The 21,291-nt window shown below is 50.8% G+C and overlaps 1 protein-coding gene across 7 annotated transcripts in view; it reads left to right on the forward strand.

Annotated features, from left to right (window-relative positions):
• The window catches only part of CACNA1D (calcium voltage-gated channel subunit alpha1 D), a 296,933-nt gene that overhangs the window by 238,878 nt on the left and 36,764 nt on the right, over positions 1-21,291 (forward strand). For 3 of the 7 annotated variants that reach the window (XM_045990266.1, XM_045990265.1, XM_045990270.1), the window contains 5 exons: positions 1,948-2,106; positions 3,428-3,538; positions 11,658-11,741; positions 19,221-19,265; positions 19,663-19,791. In XM_045990266.1, the coding sequence (XP_045846222.1) occupies positions 1,948-2,106; positions 3,428-3,538; positions 11,658-11,741; positions 19,221-19,265; positions 19,663-19,791 (528 nt within the window). Of the gene's footprint in view, positions 1-1,947; positions 2,107-3,427; positions 3,539-11,657; positions 11,742-12,212; positions 12,297-19,220; positions 19,266-19,662; positions 19,792-21,291 lie in introns of all 7 variants that reach the window. The other 4 variants (XM_045990269.1, XM_045990267.1, XM_045990264.1 and 1 more) reach the window with 3 other exon arrangements.

Below are 21,291 nucleotides of genomic sequence, written 5' to 3' on the forward strand. Positions count from 1 at the left end.
CCCTTGAGCAAGAGAGGAGCGGCTTGTCTTTGGCCAGCTTCCTTCATGCCTAGAGAAGGGCGTGCGCCCGTTCTCTGTCCTGGGGCTCAGATCCTGTTCACAGCACCCTCTCGGCCAGTTTGAGTCCTTGCTGGGAAGAGTGAGCTTTCCAGATACAGACGAGACCCTATCATTGTGAAATCTACCCAACCCTGCAGATGAGAAATCAAAGAACACTTAGGCCACCTTCTGCGGGTGTATCCTGTTAGTGATAGCTCAGAATCAGGAAGTACCTACTGTCCCTCCCACAGTCTTTATGGGGGATCATGTCTGATCTCCTCAACCTCAGCACTACTGACATTTTAGGCCAGATAATTCTCTGTTGTGGTTTTATAGAATGTTTAGTAGAATCCCTTGCCTTCTACCCCCTCGACTTCAGTAGCAACCCACCACCCCAGGTTTTGACAACTGAAGGACCTCTCCAGATGTTGCCTAATGTCCCCTGCTTGAGAACCATTGACTCAGAAAGAAATAACCTATCCCACTGCAGGGAGAGTTACTAACAATAAACCTGGGCCCAAGATTGTACTAGGGTCACTCTCGTTATCTGCTGCCTTGTTCCAGCCAGTCTAACAGCAGCAGGGCCTTTGGCTCTGATTGCATGAAGATGCGAGGCGAGGTCTGGAAAACTTCTCTGGACTTGCTCCCCTCTCTCTAGATTGAGGGCACCCCAGAGTTGCTGTTAGAGGTCCCTTCCCGCCCTAAAAGATGGAGAGTCTGCTCTGGGAGCTCCCCCAGGCTCTGGTTGGGTAGCATCTCTGTTTGATGATGGCATGAGGAGTGGGGATCATCTGCCAGCCTGGGCTTCCTATGTGGAAGTGGCTGTGGTGAGGTGGTGTGTCTGGGGCTACAGCTGTGCCCACTAGGGCGGTGAGGACAGGGCCAGCTGGGTTTATAGGAAGGTGTTGCTTCGATTTGTCAGGGCACCCCTTCAGATCCTATCAGTGATGGTCAGCGGGAAGCCTGGCTCGGCTCTTCATCAGCCCCCCTCCCTCTACCGCCCAGCCCCTGGAAGAAGAATCTCAGGACAAGGCCCAGGCCGGCCAGAGAGCAGAGCCAGAGCTGGACCTCTTGAGGTCCAGAACAGGTTCAAACTGGGGGTCCCTGGACTCAGTATGCGAGGTCACAGCAGGGCTAGATCCTGGGCAGAGGGAGCCTGTCTAAAGACAGAAGCCAGGATCAAAGCAGGCGACTGGGAGTAGATCTGGGTCTAGGAGCAAGTGGGGCCATTGGCTGAGCCAAAGGGGCTGGAGGCTCCAGCTGGCCTGCAAAGGGTGGACCAGCCTCAGCCCCAGAGTGAGTGGGAAGGACAGTGCTCTGGCCATCATTGCTACCACGAGCTCCTGAGTCTCAGAAGGTCCCAGGGAGACACACAGCTAGACATGTGTGGTTACTAGAGTCTGGATCCCAAGAGGTGTGCCTTGTGGATCAAATCTTGGGGAGTGAGCCCAGCCCCTTGGGCTCTGGAGGGTTTTGTGTGCCTCTTATTTGCTGGCTTCCTTTCCTTGAGGTGGCCCTGGGCAGAACTGCAGGTGCAATGCAACGCTGGTGTAGAGGAAAGGCAGGGAAGAGGCTGGAGTCAGGCCTCACTCCTCTGCCTCTGCCTGCAGGGCCTCAGGCAAGGCACTTCCCAGTCTGGATGTCTGTTTTAATAAGGCAAATGGAGGCACACCGGGCGCTCCTCTTACCCACCCCCCAGGTTGCTGTGAGGAACCGAGGAGGTGGCCGAGCTAGGGTCCTGCGGCCAGTGACGTGGGGTGGTGCCCACGGGGGGTGCTGTCGTGGTTCTCCCCGGTCCACAGTCCCTCGCGGTGGGAGGGTGTCCGCCCTCGCCGAGCAGCCGAGACCGACGTCCTCCTCCCGTGGATGTGCTCAGGACCCCTCCTTGCTCTTTTCTGCCCGTTGCAGCGTCAGTGTGTCGAATACGCCTTGAAGGCACGTCCCTTGCGGAGATACATCCCCAAAAACCCCTACCAGTACAAGTTCTGGTACGTGGTGAACTCCTCGCCTTTCGAATACATGATGTTTGTCCTCATCATGCTCAACACACTCTGCTTGGCCATGCAGGTAAAAATGGGGACAGCCGCGGGGGTCACGTCTGGGCCTTCTGCGCAGCCCCCTGCCCCCAGTTCTGAGGGCCGAGTGCCGCCCCCTCACATGAGAGTGGGTTTGATTTTCTGATGAGTCTGGGCTGTAGTCTGGCCAGAGCCCCCTTCTGGCTAACGGTTCTCACGGTAGGCATTTAAGATGGCTCTTTTGTTTTAAGAGACTGTACTGCACGACCATAGGTGACATTCCCATGGAGCCTGAGTCTGGCATTCAATTCTATCAGCACTTCCTGTGGGCTCCTGAAGCTGGGGAGCATTTAAGGACCAAAGCTGGGTCTGTGTGGAGTGGGGCAGAAAGGCGTTGCAATCCTGCCTTTACTGCTCACCAGCTGGGCCATCTTGGCAAGGCAGTTTAAGTCCCCCGAGCCTTGCTTTCTTCACTGACAAAATGGGAGATCTCTCATACCTAGTCTGAGGCCAGGTTTGCGCTGGATGACTCACCCCAGGCTCTTGGCGCTGGGTCCAACCCAGAGTGAACAGCCAGTGTTGAAAATCAAAACATAAGCCACGTTCCTGTCTGCAAGGAGCTCTTAGAATGGTTAGAATGGTGGTGGAGAATCTTCCAGCTCGTGGAGTAGAGTTTAGCCTGTATTATAGCTACCGCTCGGCACCCTGGGGCCGAGGGATGTGACTCCTTTCAGCTGGCCAATTTGGTATCAATGGTGAGCATTTCCAGCAGTTATGCTGTGAAGTTGATACTGCCCTAGGACAGAAAGAAGGCCAAGGTCCAGATCCACTTCCTGCACTGACTTTAAGAACTTAAGTAAATCAGACCAGCTCCCAGTGCTGTCTGGAAAATGGATCTAAAAGACACCAGGGATACATTCTCTGGCATGTTTTTTAAATTAAGTCTTTATGAATGAGCAGGAAAAAGTGTGAGGTCAAGATGTTACTGCCTTTTATTGAACATAGGACCTAAATGGCATCAGATTGATCCCCAACCAAATCCTGTCTTTAGTCATAGGCGTTTGGGTGGGCTCTGCCTTGTGCCTGGGTCAAGGCCCTGAATAGAACCCCTGCTGGGAGGAAGGGTGGGAATCCCTTCATCCTGAGCAGAGGAAATGGATGTCTTTCCCCCTTCATCTTCCAATCATCCTCATTCGTCAAGGCCCCCCTGTGCTTTGTGGTGAGTTGACCATGTGCCGTTGGAACCAGTGGAGGTTGCCTCCATGTCCAAGCAGAGGGTGGATGCCTGCAGGCAGCAGAGGGCTGGGGAGCCTCCTTTCGTGAGGCCGGCTGGGCCAGGCCCCTGAGAACCATGACTCTGCCTTCGCCCACAGCACTATGAGCAGTCCAAGATGTTCAACGACGCCATGGACATCCTGAACATGGTCTTCACGGGGGTGTTCACTGTCGAGATGGTTTTGAAAGTCATCGCATTTAAACCTAAGGTGAGTCTCTGAACCCACTTCTCAAAGGCTGTTGCCGAGTCACCCCAGAGAAGCACAGGCTTCCTGTTCGTCTTGTGTTACTGAGGGATGCTGAACTGTTCTGGCCAATAACTAGGTTATCACCTGAGAACGTTCAAATCTGATTAGAGCATCTGAGTACATATGGGAAAACAAAACTAGAGTAAAACCTCATGAAAAGAATTCTGAGAAAAAGAGGCGGGGGCAGAATTGGGAATTTGTAGAATGGAGATGGGTTTGAAGCTGGGTTTTCTGTCTCTAGAAGAGCTCATCATGCTGTCTCAGGGAAACTGGCCTTGTTGCTCGAGCACTAGAGAAACTGCTTTAACAGAACCCGTCAGAAAGAATTCAGCCTCAATTTGACTCTTAGGTTTCCAGGAGAAAGACCTTGGTTTTATTTGTTCTTGGTCTACAGCTTCTTTTTCACCTTTGATGGAAAGTTCTACTGGTTGGAGAGCTCTTGCCGTTTATTTGACTTAGAGAAATGTCACTTGAGTTTAAGACAAAACAAGACATGAAATTGTTAAACAGTGTTGAACTAGTCAGCATATCGTGTCAGTTTTGGGAGGGAGCGGACCCTGCCTCATGGTTGTCAGTGTCTGTGGTCAAAGAGGCTGATAGATCGGTGCTGGAAGAGCGCACCCAGCTCTGGATCCAAACCCATACTCCCCACTTGCTGATGTGAGTGTGGGTTCCTTCAAGGCTCTGTGCTGCGTTTTCCTCCCCCGTAAAATGAGGACACTACCAGCCCTGTTTCACAAGGCGGGTGGGAGGGGTGAGGAATCACTATCTGTGCCATGCTTAGAAGAGTGCCAGCACGCAGTGGCATGCTACGGACACATCCGTATTGTTACTGTGACCACCACCACCATCATCATCAAGTCCCGATGTCCCCTCCTTCTAAAACTGTAGACGGAGCAGCAAATCTGGGCTGAGCTGGGGGACATTGGACCCTTGGCTTCTTTGCTAGCAAAGCTCCCAAACTCTCAGTTTGTGTAAGTGACAGAATCTGGGGACCCGGTTCTTGGTTCATCTATCAGGCATCTTGGGCCTAAAACGCTGGTTTTACTGAGAGTCGGATTATGAGAGGATGGTTTCACATACTCTGAATTTCCTTGGAATTCTAATCCGAAGCTGTTCCTTTCTTTGATTTGAATTAATTTTTATGCAATCTTTATCAGATCTTTGTGGACCAAAAAGAAAGGACACTTGTAAGTGATCACTTGGGGTGATTGCAGTGGGGTCAAGTTTGGCAACTTATGCATGGCCAGATGTTAACTTACTGTGACTTGTCCATATCTACATACATAAACATCTCCTCCTTTTCCAAATCCATCTTAATTTCCTTTGAGATTTTTGGTTTGCTTCCCTGTCACCTTTACTTCTCTGAACTATCTTTGTCTGGACTGATGAAAAAGGTTGTCCAGTAAGAACATCAAAAGGACTTGAGAGAGACAACATGGAACCCACCCACAGAACATTTCCAGATCCCCTTGCCGTGTCTTCCCTTGCCTGGTGGTTAAGCTCCGAAATGTTTCAGAGCTTGCTCTGGGCTGAAGAGAAGGCACACTTGCCCATGGCATGTGTGCGTGAGAGCGCGTGTGTGTCCGTGTGCGAACGTGCACCCACTAGCAGGCCAGTGCACCCAAGGGCTCATGTGCCCTTCTGCCCAGTAAACCGCTGCTATCAGACCGGGGAGGAGGGTTTGGTGGCATGTGATCAGACTGGTGATATCAGGAGGGAAATGAGTAGCTGATTTTTAATCAGTACTGATTAATCAGAGTTTTAAAATGAGTGATTTCCGCTAGAAATTGTGCTGCTTTGTTGTTTTGCCTAGCAAGATATTTTCATAACATGAAACAGCAAACAGCAGTAGGAGCATCTCTATGTACGAGGAGGATGGTCTCTGCATTCACTGAAGCCAGGATAGGCAGATTTTGTGTTGAGGAGGGGGAGAGAATCCATTCACCAAGAAACCAAGCCCTTCTTAAAATGCTTCCCGACTTGTCCTTGTTTTTCTCTTCTGGGTTACAAAGCAAGCCCAGAGGAGTAGGGTTTCACCAAGAAGCTGGTGAGACCCCCCTCCTCTCTCATCAGCAGTCAGGCTGAGGAGCAAGGTTGTAGAGGCTGCCAAGGGGAGACTTCCAGGAGATGGCCGCGTGGGATAGAGGGCTGTATGGGAACCCTAGCCCATGGGTCTCATCTCAGGAAAGCCTTTGGCTCTGTGAGGAGTTTGTTAAGGGCCCGTTGGGACTTGTTATCCATAGTGAGGGGCACACCTTCTAGGAAAGCTCACCAGCATCTGTCAGGAGAGATGGGTTGTAGTTGTTCTGGGATTCAGATACAGAAAATCAAGTTGGAGAAAATCCTTCCTGATGGAGAAGAAGGCACTGTGAGGAGGATGGGCTAAAAGAAGCGGGAAACTTGACCATGGGGACTTCTGGATTCAAGGACCCGCCAGAGACATAGGGCCTCCCAAGAGCACACACCTTTAGGGAGAAGTCGTTGGTGGACTCGGCAGGTCAGGTCTTCCCGCCTCCGTAAGCAGGGAGGGCTGAGGTGGAGAGGTACAGGCAGGAAACCCAGAGCTGGGGAGCTCGCTGCTCCCTACGTGGGAAGAGCTGTTCTGAGCATTGGTTCTAGGTAAGAGTACAAGGTGGCGAGGGAAGCGAGGAGGCCATTGAGTAAATTCTCTCTGCTCCCCAAGGAAAAGCCCACCATCTGGCATTGACCTTGTACACTCTGGATTGTGCTTTTGACTTGGAGGTGACTGTGCCATCCCAGGCTTTTAAAAGGGCGGTCCTAATTGAAGTAAGATAAGTCCACTTCCCTGACCTTCCCCTCTGGTACTCCCAGGGGAAGCCACAGGACTTCTCCAATGAGTTCTCTTGCTCCAAGGAGGGAAACTGAAGAAGAAGGTCCTTCTCGAAGGGCCCTCAGGAAGAAGGGCCTTCCTGGCTCCTTCAGGAATAAAGAGCACTCCCAGTTTGCTAAGACTCCCTCTTCTTCTTTGTCCATCTGTCTTTGTCCAGCATGTACCCAAGGCCAGGTTAGCTGCCTTGACTGTGGGCTTTTCCCCAAAGAGCCACACTTTGTTCCTGGGTCTGCATTTTGATCTTGGTTCTAACCTCAAAAATGGCTAATTTATACTCCTGACCGCCTGGGCTTGGGAGAATTCGAGGGTAGTTGGGTTTGGGAGAAGAGGAGAGTATTTCGGTGCCCTTCTCCTCCTCCAGTGCAGAGTTGCTGCACAGTGGACACTGGCGTTGGTGCCACCAGCCTCCTGGGATGGCATTCCCTGTCCCAGGGCCCCTGTTAGGAATTGGGCTCTTAACAGAGTATTAACAATCTTTCTGGAGGACACCCTCCATTTCCTAGAAAGAACATTTGATAGTCTTTACAGTTTGTCAGTGACCACATCTATTTTAAGTGACTCGTTTTAATGCCAAAAAATACTTGAGACCGAATATTCTTCTCCTGAGCTAGAACATTGCTCCAGAACTTGTGGGCTCAGCCTGTGCCTTCGATGTCACAGTTTCTCAGGGTGCTCTCCTGGTCCCCTTCTCCCCTGGTAAATGCCTACAGGCCCAGAGCTTCACCAGCCATCCCTGTCATTCAGACCTCTCTTGCCCTTCCTTTCCCTGGACTGCTAAATCTCCCCTCTCCCCTTCCCCCACTCAGACCCTCTCTGCTCATCTAACACAACAAAACTCTGGTACAGCCACCTGTTGCCTGAGGGGAAAAAACAAAAAGAAACAAATGGGAAACAACAATAACAAAAAATGAGAATTTTCTTAGTCTCATGTTCAAAGTCCTCTACCAGACTTTGGCCCATTTGAACTTCTGCCTTGTTTCTTAGTTGCTTCCCAGCTAATTCCTTCTACGCTCCCCACCCCCAGCTGTTAACAAGCCAAACCTTTCCATGGCACGTGCTTCTGTATCTGGAAGCCCTTTTTTTGCCTTGCTGTTGCCTGGCGCCCATCTAAAATGCGGGATCCTCTGTGACATCCTCCCCACCAGCTCAGCCAAAGTCTGTTCTTCCCTTCCCCTGCATGTCCACTGGAGGCTTGCTGGGTGATGTCCTGATCAATACTTCTCTGGATCTCCCCGTTAGCGGCTGAGTGGCTGCTTGAGGTCACAGGCTGGGTCTCGTGTGTCCCACACAATGCCTGCTCCATGCTGGCCACTCAGTAAGGATGGGTGGGATGAAGAAAGGCGTAAATGGATGAGACTGTAGGTGCAGCCTCTTGGCATGGGACGGTACCTAGCACATTTTCTGTCACAGGACATTTGATCAGAGTAGAGTGGCCAAACGCGAATGCTTTCCTATAAGCTCCCACTTGACCTCTGGAAAGTCTTGTGCTAGTTAGAAAACAGTCAGTTATGGTGTCTCCTGAAATCTGGTTCCATGGGTCATCTCTTGGGTCCAGCACTGCCCAAACAGTCCCGGGCAGAAATTTCTGAGTGATCTGGCTGCCATGGTAAATCACAAAAGTGGGTGATTTGTGTGGGCTCCTTGAGATCTGCAGATGAAAGAGACTCCAGGAAGCAAAAGAACCCAGACTTGGGCTGCTTCTCTGGCTTCTGTTCTGCACATGTCACCCCCGACGCATGTGCCACGCCTGTGTGGTATAGCCCGGCTGGGCTTCCAGCTCTGCCCCCAGGAGCCCACTGTCAGGAGTGACGTGGACACTGACAGACTCCCAGAGTTCTTGGAAATCTTGTAAGTTCCTGGCCCTGATGGCCACATGAGTCTGCTTTATGATTTTAAATTTCCAAGTCAGACATATTTCTGAAAAATGAAGATTATTGCGTGTAGCAGACTTGGTCGGTGTTTCCAAGCCAGTAGGACAGGACAAAAAATAAAAGCTGACTCTGGCTGAGTGCTAGGAGCTGCTGATTCTGCTTGAGGACCATAGCCTGGGCATTCAGTAGCAGGAGATCCTATCATTTTTGGCCAAGAGGAGAGCGCATAGGGATGGGTGCTCTGTGAGAAGCCTTTGTCTTGTCTTCTGGTTACCCAGGCACTGTGGTGGCTTTGGTGGGAAAGGGGCGGGGGACTGAGTCATGCTCATTCGACAGTGATTTGATTACATAGGAGGCTACTAAACAGAGAATCAGATGTGGGGAGAAAGAGAACCTGGCATTTTCTGCCTCTGTTGGCCCCATGGCACAGCCACCTTGTCTGAGCCCGTGATTCCAGCCCCCTGCATCAGCCTGAGCACCACCTCCCCATTGCCTGGATTAGGGGTATGTACCTTCAGTACAGGAGTCCTCTAGGACTGGGGCACAATTTGCGAGTGTGAGGGATCTTCTGAAGAGTTGACAAGATTGTTAAAAATGTTTCAGGACCCCAAATGAGAAGCCTCTCTTGATTTCATGTACCACAGTAGACCAGGATGCGCCAGCCGGAGGATAGTGTGTAGGCCAATGGGAATGATTCTGTGGTAAGTCCTGATAATTCTGGAAAAGTAGGGAGGAGCTGTTCAGGACTAAAGTCCAAAGTAGGTGCGCAGGGGGCATCCTTGGCCTCGGGGGAACAGCCTACTGTAGTGGGAGGAGCAGCACATGGGGTACAGCTGTGGGCAGGGGCTGGTCCTGTGCCCGGACAGAAGAGGAGGAGAAACTTGGAGTCTTCAGCTGCTCTGCATACCCCTGAGGTCTGATTGTTACTGGTGCCCAGCTGTCTCAGTGAGGCATTAGCCCCTCTCTAGGGGAGATGGGAACCATCGCCATGCTCTCCTTTGGAGATGCTGTTAAACCCAGGAAGGGAAGGACAGCCTCTGGTCCTCAGAGTGGCAAGGCTGCTGGTCAAATGCCTGTTTGTTACCTATTCACACAATGTAAATAAGGGACCCTCCCACCCCCACTACTGTGCTCAGCACTTGACCCAACTGACTTTTGTGTTAGGAGGCGTTCTCTGTGAAGGAAGCAGTGTACTCCTTTGGGTCCAGGCACAAGCTCTTTGTGTCCTGGCCGGCCAGCGTGACCAGCACGCTCAGTGGCACTAGGCTAGCCCTCAGAGTGCTGGCCTTGCCCCAGTCTGCCAGCCAGGAATCACGAAGCATTGGAAAGAAAAGCTGGAAAGTGCAAAACGTAGTGTTCACCAAGATTTGTCCCATTAGACTTGTGTACACAGGTTGGCAGGGTTGGTACGGGCAGGCTCCCTTTGTTTACTTGTTGGATGCCTGAGATGAGGGGTCTGGGAGGATGGCAGTCAGTGAGACGTGTGACAAAGGAGGGGAGAGAAGAGAGGAGTGGGTGAGAGGTCATGGCAGGTTGGGTGGGAAAATCTTACATTATCTAAGATGAAATTTTTAAAAGTCCAAACCATCAATTAGTGTCACAGCTCCCCCATAATTGTACCTGGAGTGATCAACAGGAACTAGAACAAACAGCCCTCCTCCAGTCATTAGGAGTGCACACTTTCTATGGTGTCATCAAAGGCTGGGGCTCCACAGTGGCTTTCTTGGGGCCTGCATGTGATCACAAGTTCATGGGACCTGACACTTCAAAGTACCTTCTGTTCTGGGTTTCTTCATCCTCACTAAGTGTACCCAGTTGTAACCATGCTTGGCCCCTTTTTATAGATTTCAGACCTGGATATTTTTTTAAAAATTTCCAAAGCATGTCCCAAGTTTTTGAAAAGACCATTGATTTTCAGACAGAGTTGTTGACCTTACAACCAGAAGCCTTTATGTGTAGTGCCCACCCCCACACTTCTGACCACAGGTTTCTGGGGGGTGTCAGGAGACAGCAGCATGAATTTAGCACCTACTGTGCTGAGCCTACAAGAGAGCATATGTAAAATGTATGCCACGTAGATATACACGGGTTTATAAGTCACGGTCATAGGGACGTCTTGCCTCCATGCTTATTGCAAGATAGGATGATCTGAATGATGGTAGGATGATAGGTCAGTGGAAGAAAGAGGCATTGCAGTGTGTGGAGCAATGGGCTCAAGACTCTGGAAGTTATAGATAGTGGGGTTAGTGGAGGAGAAGACGGAAGAGTCAGCATGGTACTTATCCTCAAAGGGCTTTCAGTGGGTTAAACCTACAAAGACCCTAAATTCCGTGATGAGGACATATGAGAAGCAGAGCAGGGGTCAGGAGGATCTGAAAAGGTCCCTTCAAGGAGCTGGCATTTGGTCTGACCTTGGAGGAGGAAGTGGATTTGGGCAACAGAGTGGGGGTGGGGAGGTGGGGATTGCCTGGCAGCAGGAGAAGGGGGGAGGACCTGCTGGTGGTTCTGAGGGATGACAAGGAGTCATGCTAGTCTGGAGGGTGGAAAGGGAAGGGAGGAGAGCTGGGGTACAAGGATTCTCTCAAGGCCAGTGGGAGCCTTAGCGCATTATCATCCTTGATTATTTTCCTTTTTAAGACCTGTGTGGGCTCCCTACACAGCCCCTTCCCCACAGACCAGAGTGAACTCCCCCCACCCCTACCCCACAGCTCTGAGCCCTGAACTGCGTGCCTCACTGTGCCCCTGTCCCAGGGAGGCCAAGGGCTCTGTGAAGACAGAGCACACCTTTCATCATCCTTGCACTGGTGAGGAGCAGGGGGTACTGGTTTGGTGTAAGAGCACAGAACGTGCGAAACGCCCGGTCACAGTGCTCTGTAATTGGGAGAAGAGAGAAACTGTGGAAGGAGCAGGGGGCGGGCCTCCTGACCCTTCTGTGTAAGGGTAGTCAACTTAGAAGGGTCGCACACCCTGCTCTGAGCGTTTGAAGTTGAGACCCTAGGGAGAAGGGCAGGGTTTTCAGAGGGCCCTGCCCTGCTAAACTGCTTGGTCTGGGGCCGTCGGTCTGCGCTGCGCAGGCGCGCGTGTGCTTGTGCGCATGCGTGCGCTCTGCCTGCGTGTGCGTGCGTGCGTGTGCGTGGGTGCGCGCCCTCTCTCACACATGCCGGTGCCGCCCCCCCACCCCCCAGCCTGTGTCCCTTCCCGCCAGCGGCTGGTACCCGTGGCCTCCCTTTGGCCCTCCCACCCCACCTGGTTGCCATGGGTACGGCGGGGCCTCCGCTATGTCCCTGTGGGACCCGTGTGGCGTTTTCGTTCCTACGTGCTCATCAACGTCTGCCCCCCTGCCTGCTCTGTCCAGGGGTATTTTAGTGACGCCTGGAACACGTTTGACTCCCTCATCGTAATCGGCAGCATTATAGACGTGGCCCTCAGCGAAGCCGACGTGAGTATGTGCCCGCCGTGGCCGCCCGCCTCGTGTCCTCTCTCTTGTCTGCACATTCCGCTCCCCCGCGCCCCGCACTGGCATCACCTGGACAAGTCACAGGCCCCAACCTCACTCGATCTAAAACCAGGCATTTCCTCCCGAGAGCTGCGGACCGGAGGCTTGTGAGGGTAGAGCTTGACCCCAGGCCTTTGCAGACACAGAGCACCTTCCGGAGGGCTGGCTCAGGCCGCGTTCCCCGAGTGGCTGGTAGGCAGGGCGAGACAGGCGTCTGCAATTGTTTTGATTTGCTATGTCAGCAGCGGCACCCAAAAGTGCGAACCTATAACATCTTTGTTTTAGGGTGATTTTTTTTTTTTCAAGTAACCGGGTGGCATAATGCTAGAATGTTCTCTTTTTATAACACTGTCCTTTTCTTCTTTTTTCCTGTTGTGCTTCCTCTCTGTGGCTTCTGAATGCTTGCCCTAACAGCACTATTTCACTGATGCATGGAACACTTTTGATGCCTTAATTGTTGTTGGTAGCGTCGTTGATATTGCTATAACTGAAGTGAATGTAAGTAGCAAACTTTGTGTCCTGTGACGTGATTGTTTTTGTTAAGTCTGACGCTCAGGAGCCAGAAACCTTATCTGTGGGTCTCTCTACACTCCAGAAATTCGGGCACACCTTTGTTTTGGAAAGATGAAGAACGTTCTGTAGCCTCTCTTGCCCCGCCCCAACCCTTGTCCCTGAAAAAGAGTGGAGAGGGAAATTGGGAAATTTAGAATGACCATTTTGGAACCAAACATAATTTTGGAAAGAAGTTCTTAGGAACCCGTGAAGGGCCGGGAGTGAACTTCCGTGATCATGTGAACATTATCACTCACTAGTTGGGTGACCTCGGCCGGGCATCTGACTGCTCTGTGCCTCAGTTTATCCAGCTGCCAAATGGAGTTCATCATATGTGCCCTGATTCCCACGATGGTTCTGTGAAGGCACAGGGGGAAGCTTCACAGCCACTCCATGAACACGTGGCAGCCACTGCTGCCACTGCTGTCCTCACCTTTATTGTGTGCACCTCCGAGTCTGACTAGTGACACTAGGGAGTGCCCTGCTTCCTGGCTCCTTGAACGATGGTGATCTCATGGACCAGGGGAAGGAGGCCTGAGTGCATATGAGGAAAGGGTGTCCATTCTCCTCTGTTGCACTTGATCGAATCCTTTAATAAGGAAACAAGTGCAGTGGCAATGTGGCAGGTGGAGTGACCCCCCAACCTTCCAGAAGCATCCTAAGGACCCTCCTTCAAAATTAAGAGGCTCGGGAACGGGGAGCATCACCCCCTGCCAACAGTTCTTGGATCTAACCCAGGCCTGAAGCAGAGGGCCTAAGGCAGGCAGAAATGGCTCTGCTCACCTGGTCTGTCCCACTTTGTCAGCAAGTCTTAGTGGGTGTCCTGTGTGTGTGCCCCAGTTGTGTAGAGCCCGTGGAGGGGATGAATGGAGCATGGGGTGGGGCTGCTGTGTGGTGTTGGCTTTCTGCTCCGGGTGGTGGCCAGCCCCGCCCTCCTCCCCCACCCTTGGCTGGGAAGGGGCCTCCTCGCTCTGCCTGGCTGACATCTGCAGGATTGTACAGCCCATCCTGGTGTCCAGACAGCCTATATCAAATAAGGATGGTGCAGTGTCTCCTTATGCCACTGCTCTGGGGCCAAGCTAAGCCTAAAAACCTGAGAATTCTGGTCCTGGTTCAAAATTGATTTGTTGGACCCAGGCCTCAGTTCCCCCATGGACCAGCTGGGGCAAATGATATCTGCCCTTCCTGCTTCATAGGTATGTCAGGGGGATAAACTGATGCAGTATTTGTGAAAATACTTGCTACAAAACTTACAGTATTAGGGAGATACCAGGCTATTATCCAAGTGTAAATTTTCCATGTACTAACAAGTGAAGTGGATTGTAAGACCTATCCACGAGAGTGTGATGTATGCCTCACAAGACCCCAGTCCATGCCGACAAAGTAGTGTTTTCCTTGACCCCGGGGGCCATATCCCCCAACCTCTGTGAGCCCCAATGTAGGTAAATTCCACTTTATGTGATATATTCCATAACTCAGTTACAAAATTGTCATTCATAATGTGTAAATTATGCTTGGTTATAAAACAATCTAATGCTAATGTCAGAACAGCAGGGCCCTAACTGGGCTGTCATGGGCTCTCTCCTAAGTTTATGACCAGACATCTGCCTGCTTAGCCATCTCCCGATGTAAAGCAGTTAAAACCTTCATCAAAGTCTACTTACATGAAAATTCTAGCACAGACCCCTGTGTAAGTCAGAGATGGTCTATAATGGAAATGAAAATAGAATAAACTGTACTTTCAGTAGGTCTCCCTGGAGTGCTCCGCGCTGAACGGGATGTGCAGGCAGTGGGCATAAATGCTGGGTTTCTGGGTACCAGGATGTGGCCGAGGTTTGTTCACTGAGCCAACAAGCCAGCTCTCCAGTGTCTCATCTCCCCCTCCCCGTTGGCTAGCGGGGTGTGGTGCTAGTGCCCTCAGGTTGACAGCACGTACCCAGCTTTCTGGCTGCCCCTCCATATGCTGGGGGCCGGAGCACACCATGCCCATCCCCTGTGCCCCCGCCTTGCTCAGCAGTGTCTCTCTCTGACGTATCCTTCTTCATGTGTCAGGGATAGCTTCAGTGGTACAAAAACCCACACCAAACTTTCTAGTTAGCTTTGACTTTGGGGCGTTTGCACAAAACAGGCTTTCATTGGGCCCATTTCTGGCACTCAGTCAGACTTTCAAAATCACAGGAGTGACCATTCTCATACCATTTTCTAGTCAGTGACTTTTTCCCTGGTCAGATATAGCCCGAGACAAAAAGCTCCCTTGGCTGGTGGCAAAACCAGCTGTCCGCCCCAGGCCAGTAGAACCCCTGGGGAGGTCTCAGCAGTTCTGGGCTGGGCCACAGTAGAGAGCAAATTCTCAAAGCCGCCTTCTCATTTATTTAGTCTTTTAACACATGTGTCCTGGGCATGTACAGTTTTGTCAGTTATGAGCACAAACATAAGAGAGACTGGGTGTCCCTAATGTTTGATGGTATAACTGTTAATGGTGGAGCTGTTATTTCCTCTAGCCCCCTCTCCCACACATGCCAGGTTCCCCAGAGGAGCAACGTACATCCTATCCCTGGGCTGGCCTTACCCCCTCCTGGGTCAGCTCAGCTTGAACACCTTTGTCCATGTTGGCTGTTTTTAGCTGCGATAAGTCATCATTTTTTGTAATATTTAACTTGCTGTGCTCTCTCCCCCAATCTCTGTTGATCTTTCTTTTCTGTTGCCTAATTGATTTTCATGTTGGTTTTATTTTTAGAAAATTGTAGCGGCAAGTATATATAAACATATATACGGTGATGTCGTTGTTAAAGCAAAAGCACTTTAAAGACTGTGTATCTGTTTGTGGTTTCCCCACCTTTGGTTTTCACTGAGTTTCACAGGGTGTGCTGTCTATGGGTTGTGGTCATCTAAATTGTTTCCTAGGCCCTGGGTCTCAGTCTCTGCCTGGGGTCTGGGCCAGGGCCATCTTGGCCAGTCACGTTTGCCAGCATCATCTTCAAAAATAATTGATCTGGCCTGCAAATGGGAAATCTCGCTTGTGTTTGTACTGTTTGCAAAAACATTTTGGATGGCCCTTTCTGTTGTCCTGCTTGATGCCCTCTTAGTCTCCTCCTGCTGCCCCTACCCATGTACCTCCTGCACCCCTTGCTCTGACAATGGTTTGATGGCTCTCATGGATTTGCCTTTTCCCATCTGGTCATAACATCATCAAGCTGCTAAAATGTCAGATGATGACTGGCAGGCTCGTCTTTGCTCACCCTTGGATGCCTATTGGTTCCTCGAATGGTAAAATGACCCAGCACCCCACTCTCCATAACCTGGGCAGTGGCTATTGCCAGCACTGCGTCCTTTCCCACTCTCATTATCGCTGGAGAGGCCAAATACTTTTGCAGAAGCCATGACTACCTTGTTCTTACTTACGGAAGAGCACGTGAAAAGTTAGCAAAGAGCTCCCTCCCCCAGGGACCAGTAATGGTCTCTAACCTGGTGACCGACAGCTGTACTCAGCTTCTGGTTGTTCACCCCTCTTTTCCAGGTGCCAGCCCTTTTCTGGGGGCCAGGTCACTGATTTTTGGACATAGGCTCAGCATTCCCATATACAAAAGCCCTCCTTCCCAGAAGTGTTATGTGCCAGGTCAGATGTAGCTGGAAGGGCTCTCCCCCACTCCCACCCCCAAAGAGCCGGTTTTCCAGGATGCCTTGAGTTAACTGGTTTGCTTCCTTTCTGGAGTGGAAAACCACATCATCTAAGCCTTTCTGGGAAGAGAGGGAGATTAATACAGCAAGTGTAGACCAGTGTCTTTGGTTGCACTTGGGAAGCTCAGGGATTGTTTGGCTCCTATATTTGCTGGGGGCTAACCCAAAATCTGCATCTCAAGAGCCTTCCTGAGAACCCTGTGAGACGGGTCTGGAGGGGACATCAGGTGCACCCCTGAGATGTAAGGAGACTTCTGGACCCAGGCATACAATTTGGCCTCCTGGGGCTGAGGTCCTTCTCCCTGTAGGGTTCCCAGCTGAAGACAGTGGACCTCAGGGTCGGAAGGAGCTGCTGAGAGCCTCCAGCCCAAGCCCAGAGATGGCGCTGGAATCCCCTCTACTGAGGACTGACCACACAGCCCTGCTGGTTCTCTTTGGAAAACTACCCAGGGAGTGAACCCTTTCCCACTCTCAGCTTCTGAGAGCATTCTGTCATTCATTCCAGAATCACATAGGGCATCCACTCACCCATGTTCCAACCACAGCCTCCAAAGCCTGCTGTGTTTCCAAGCCTCCTCCATCCTCTGTGGGCAAATTGGAGATGCAGTTAACCTGTTTGCATCGTATGGGTACTGAGCCCTCATCAACTCCAAAAGAACCCACTGCTCAGCTCTAACAGCTTGAGTGGGCTTTTCTAGGGGGTCCCCTCTGTATGACTCATCCAGACTAAAAGGAATTTGTTGACGTAAGTGACCATCTGAAGATGTGCCCAGCTTTACCCTGGCTTAGGACTGTAGTTCCCTATTCAACCAGCACCTTAGAATCACCTGGGAGCTTTTAAAACTACCAATGCTCTGGCACACCCCAGTCCAAGGAGATAAGAATCCTTGGCATGGGAACCAGGCACCTGATTCTGCAAAGGAGCTAGCCACGGGCAGTTGGAATGTGCAGCCCAGGGTAAGAGCTGGCCTACCCTTTGCATCTGGCTGGCATCTGTTGTTTGGGCAAAGCCATCTTCAGGGTCCTTCCAACTTGTAAGATATTTTGGCAACTTGCACCGCCCCCCAGTGCTGCCAGCAACATCCTGCCTGCAGCAGTGCTCCCTGCCCAGCATGGCACCAAGGGAAGAAGGAGTTGTCCCGGGCTGCACTGGGGGTGCACGTGGCTTGGTGTGCTGTTTGTTCTGTCCATCCTTTCTGCATGTTGTGCTGACATGTCCCTCCACAAATGCTGTCTCGTTCTCCTCTTCATTTTTTTTCTTAAGAATATCCAGGGTTTCAAGTTCGTAGTCCAAAGTGTGTCATACTTCGAAGGTATTAATTGGAAAAGAGATGTGCACTTCAAATGTCAGTTTGGCCACCGCCTTTCCCACATCATGTGGAAGGGGGAGCGGTCCATCAGACTTGCAGTGGAATGGGGAGGACAAACAGAAGGGGCTGGGGCCAGATTGTAGCCAGAGAGTGTCTTCCCTGACCAACAGCCCTCTTTTCCTTGTAGGTCTAACACACAAGTTACAGACATCTCAATAGTATCACTGTAGAGTGCTCTGTCTTAGGCACACCCTGGCCCCCTTGAGCAGAGGCAGGCAGAGGCATGCACGCACACACCCTCACATACTCCCACACCCTCCCACTCCAGCTGCATGGGTGAAATCCAAAAGCCTCATACACACAGCCTTAGGGAGATTGGGAGACAAAAGTTTGGCGAACTAATTTCTTCATTTGTTAAAGTCATAAGTTAACTTTGACTTTAAGTTAACTTAAAGTCTGCCCCTTTAAGATGTTCTTTGTCTTGAGGTGAGAGAAAAGAAGAGGAAAATAAAAGACAGTGATTGGGGCTTGGACCATGCCATTGGAGGGTTCACCTTCTAAGCATCCTGGGTGAATCAGGGACCCCTCTGAAACCCTGTCATAACCTATTAGTTCTGGGTTTGTCATCATATTGCTAATTTCATTTCTGATAGGATGTGCCGCCAACTGCTTATTTTCCTTGAATTTTATGTTTGGTCTCAGGAAGCAGCTCTTAACAAGAGTGAGAATTTGGAATGGAGCCCTTACTTTCCATGTATCCCCAGGGAGGAGAACCACTCAGATCTGTGTGCACATCTATGCGTGTGCATACATCCCTTAGCTGTGCAGACACACCATGCAGTAGGCTCCCTAGAAACCCTGGGGACCACTCAGCAGTCCCAGGCCCCCAACCAGAGGAGGCTCATTCCTCTGTTGGTTATCAGGTAGACCAGCTACTTCAATGGAGGGGACCCTCCTAAAGAGAATAGAGAGGCTGTCACTCCTTGTCTCTTGTTCAGCCCTTACTGTTTTATTAGAGCTTGCTTATAACCTCTCTCCAATCTCTTCAACACTGAGCATCTAAGAAGTGCCAGGCTGCCTGCTGGGCACTGAGGGAAGCAAGGTCCCTGCCTGAAGGGGAGGCAGGTGCCCACAGGGTGATGAGCACTGAGGTTCAGTCCCCTGCAGCCTGAGCTCTAGGTGCCCAGCCAGACCCCAGGTGAGGTGGAAGTGTAGAAACTCAAGGCAAGGTAGTCCTCAGCTGCCACTTCCCAAGAGTCATACAGGGCTGAGCTCTGTCTTCTGTGACATCGCTCTGGGCTGTAGGCTGGGCACTGAAGGCTTCTGCAGAGAAACCAGCCCCTCTCACTCCCACTGACTTGGTTTGCCCACCTCCTCAGCAGCCCTGCCCAGGTATGCGCTCAGAAGGCATGAGCGGTGTAGGCCGGTGTCAGTCTATTTGCCCTGTTTGGTAGACTCCTCCTGTTCATTGGGGTTCTGAGTGGCCCACTGCAGCGCAGTTAGTGTCCTGGACCCACAGTCCTGCCTCAGCAGAGAACTAGCTTGCCCATGAGAAGCCGGGTCCCTCTCTGCAGGTCTGTCTTTGGAGACAGCTGAGGTCTTGCAGCCTTCTCTTTTATTGGATGCCTGCTAACCTCAGAACATCATGTTCTGGGATGTGAATTAGAGAGTAATGTGTCTGAGTCTATGTCAAAGCCCTTGACTGAGCCCACCCTCAAATCCAGGTTCAGACAGAGCCCCTGGCATTTTCTCAGGGTGGGAACAGCCGTGTTGTCCTAAGACAGCAAGCAGAAGTTTTTGAAAAGTGGGGAGGGGCCCATCCTTCTGAATCACTGCTTCCTTTCCATTCATTAATACATTGTCAATCTTTGATTTCTTAAAGCCAACTGAAAGTGAAAATGTCCCTGTCCCAACTGCCACACCCGGGGTAAGATCAGTGACGAGTCCCCCGGGGCTGGGCCTTTTCCTTGACCATGCTGAGTTTCCCACTAGTGTTTCCGTATTCTCCATGGTTGTCCTTCCAAAATGGTGTCTGCGGTGGTTTGCATTCATCATCAGTGTCCAGTACTCTCGACCAGCCCAGCGTTCTCTTAACACACTCGACCATGTGGACATGCATGTGCTGTGTGGATGCAGTTTCCCAAGCCCTGTGTTGTTAGCATGTAACTCTTCCTTTCACATCATGCTTTCCAAGGTGAAAAGGCCTAGAAACACATCTTCCGTTCTTACCTCTGTCGTCTTTGTTTGCATCTGTTGCTGTTTTTCTGAAAGTGTTGCATGTTCTACTTTGCATTGGGTTTGACCTCTCCATGATAACCCTTCAGAACTCTGAAGAGAGCAATAGAATCTCCATCACCTTTTTCCGTCTTTTCCGAGTGATGCGGTTGGTGAAGCTTCTCAGCAGGGGGGAAGGCATCCGGACGTTGCTGTGGACTTTTATAAAGTCCTTTCAGGTAAGACCCAGGCCAGGGGCTTTTCTGTTGCTCTTAAAGATCACATGTGAGCCAGTGAGTGTCTTCTGTTGTGGAGGATCCCGACTCCCTTCTGCATGGCCACTGTGACCCTCTAGGTCAATAGAGGATGTGGAACACGTGGCCCAGCCGTACTCAGTGAATCAGACAGGATTACTTGCTTAAAGGAAACAGAAGGCAGTAAGGATCCACAGTTGAAGAGAGGTGTAATGTTTTTAAGATGAATAGAGATGGGGATTCTCCAAGCCCCTCAGTCCTCTCTGGAATGCCCAGTGGTAGGGGATGACGTCTCAGAAAGGGCAGGTCCCAGCAGACCTCTCGTAAACTGAACAGCTTCTTGCCAGGACATCTCGTCCTCCTAAGGCTGCCACAGTCCTATCTGTTGGTTGGTCTGGATCTGAATCAGAGACTACTCCACCTGAGCCAGCACACCATCCCCAATCTCTGCATTACCCAGGACCTGGAAAGATCATAGCACTGAGGACATTTGGGCATAAGCCAGGCCTGTCTTGTTACTTGTGACTCTCCAGGCTGGTGCAGCCTGGTTCTGGTCTGTTTCTGAACCAGGACTGACCCATCTTCTCCTGTACCTTTTAGTACCCCACCCCAGATATTCTAGTCTTCCAGACTGAAGTAACTGGAGACGGAGTACAGATTCTTGTTTAAAATATTCGTCTGTGTAAGAGAATTGTAGCTATGTATAAACATTAGAAAGTGAATCATGAATCTTTGTGACTTTTCAATTTGAAATAAACACATTGACAAGTGAAGCTATCCAAAGACACGTAAAGAAAAAGTTTAAGCTAAGCCCACGACCCACGACCACTGAGGTAACTGGTGTTAACATCCTGGAGAGCATTTTTCTGGTTGGGTAAGATTTTTCTCCTTGGGTAAATTAGAAAGGGATGGCATCTGGGGAAGAGGGTAGATCCAGAAACTCAAAGAGGGGAAATCGCAGATCTTGGCAGGGAACCTGAGGTTGTAGGAAGAACTGGGGATGCAGCTCTGGGCGAGAGTGAGCAGGGCCTCACGTGAGCCTTTGTCTCGGAAAGGGGTCAAATCCCAGACATTTGTTATTAATATAAAGTACCAACGTTTCTGAGTGAACTGCTATAAAAACAGATTCATGCAATAATGTTATACTTACTTTTAAGGAAAGTATCAAGCTTTTTCTTTTTTAAAAGTTTGGTCACTGTGGATTAATTCATTGCACAAAGTGGTAGTTAACAAAAACTGAGAAACAGTGCCAACAGAATTCTTAAGGATTCAATAATCTAGGAAGAAAAACACGTATAGGTATGGTGAGGAAAGCCTGGAACTAACCCTGTGGGGTCCTGATCACCGGTCAGCCATCAGGATGGTGCTGCTACACTGGGCTGGGCAAGCAGTCCCAGATCCAGAGCTGGCACACAGTGGGAAGGTTTTTAGCCACTGGCTTTCTGATGACCTTTTGTCGATAAGGGAAAGTAGATGCTTTAACCA

Source organism: Meles meles, chromosome 20 (assembly GCF_922984935.1).
Source record: "Meles meles chromosome 20, mMelMel3.1 paternal haplotype, whole genome shotgun sequence".
Taxonomy (NCBI): Eukaryota; Metazoa; Chordata; class Mammalia; order Carnivora; family Mustelidae; genus Meles; species Meles meles.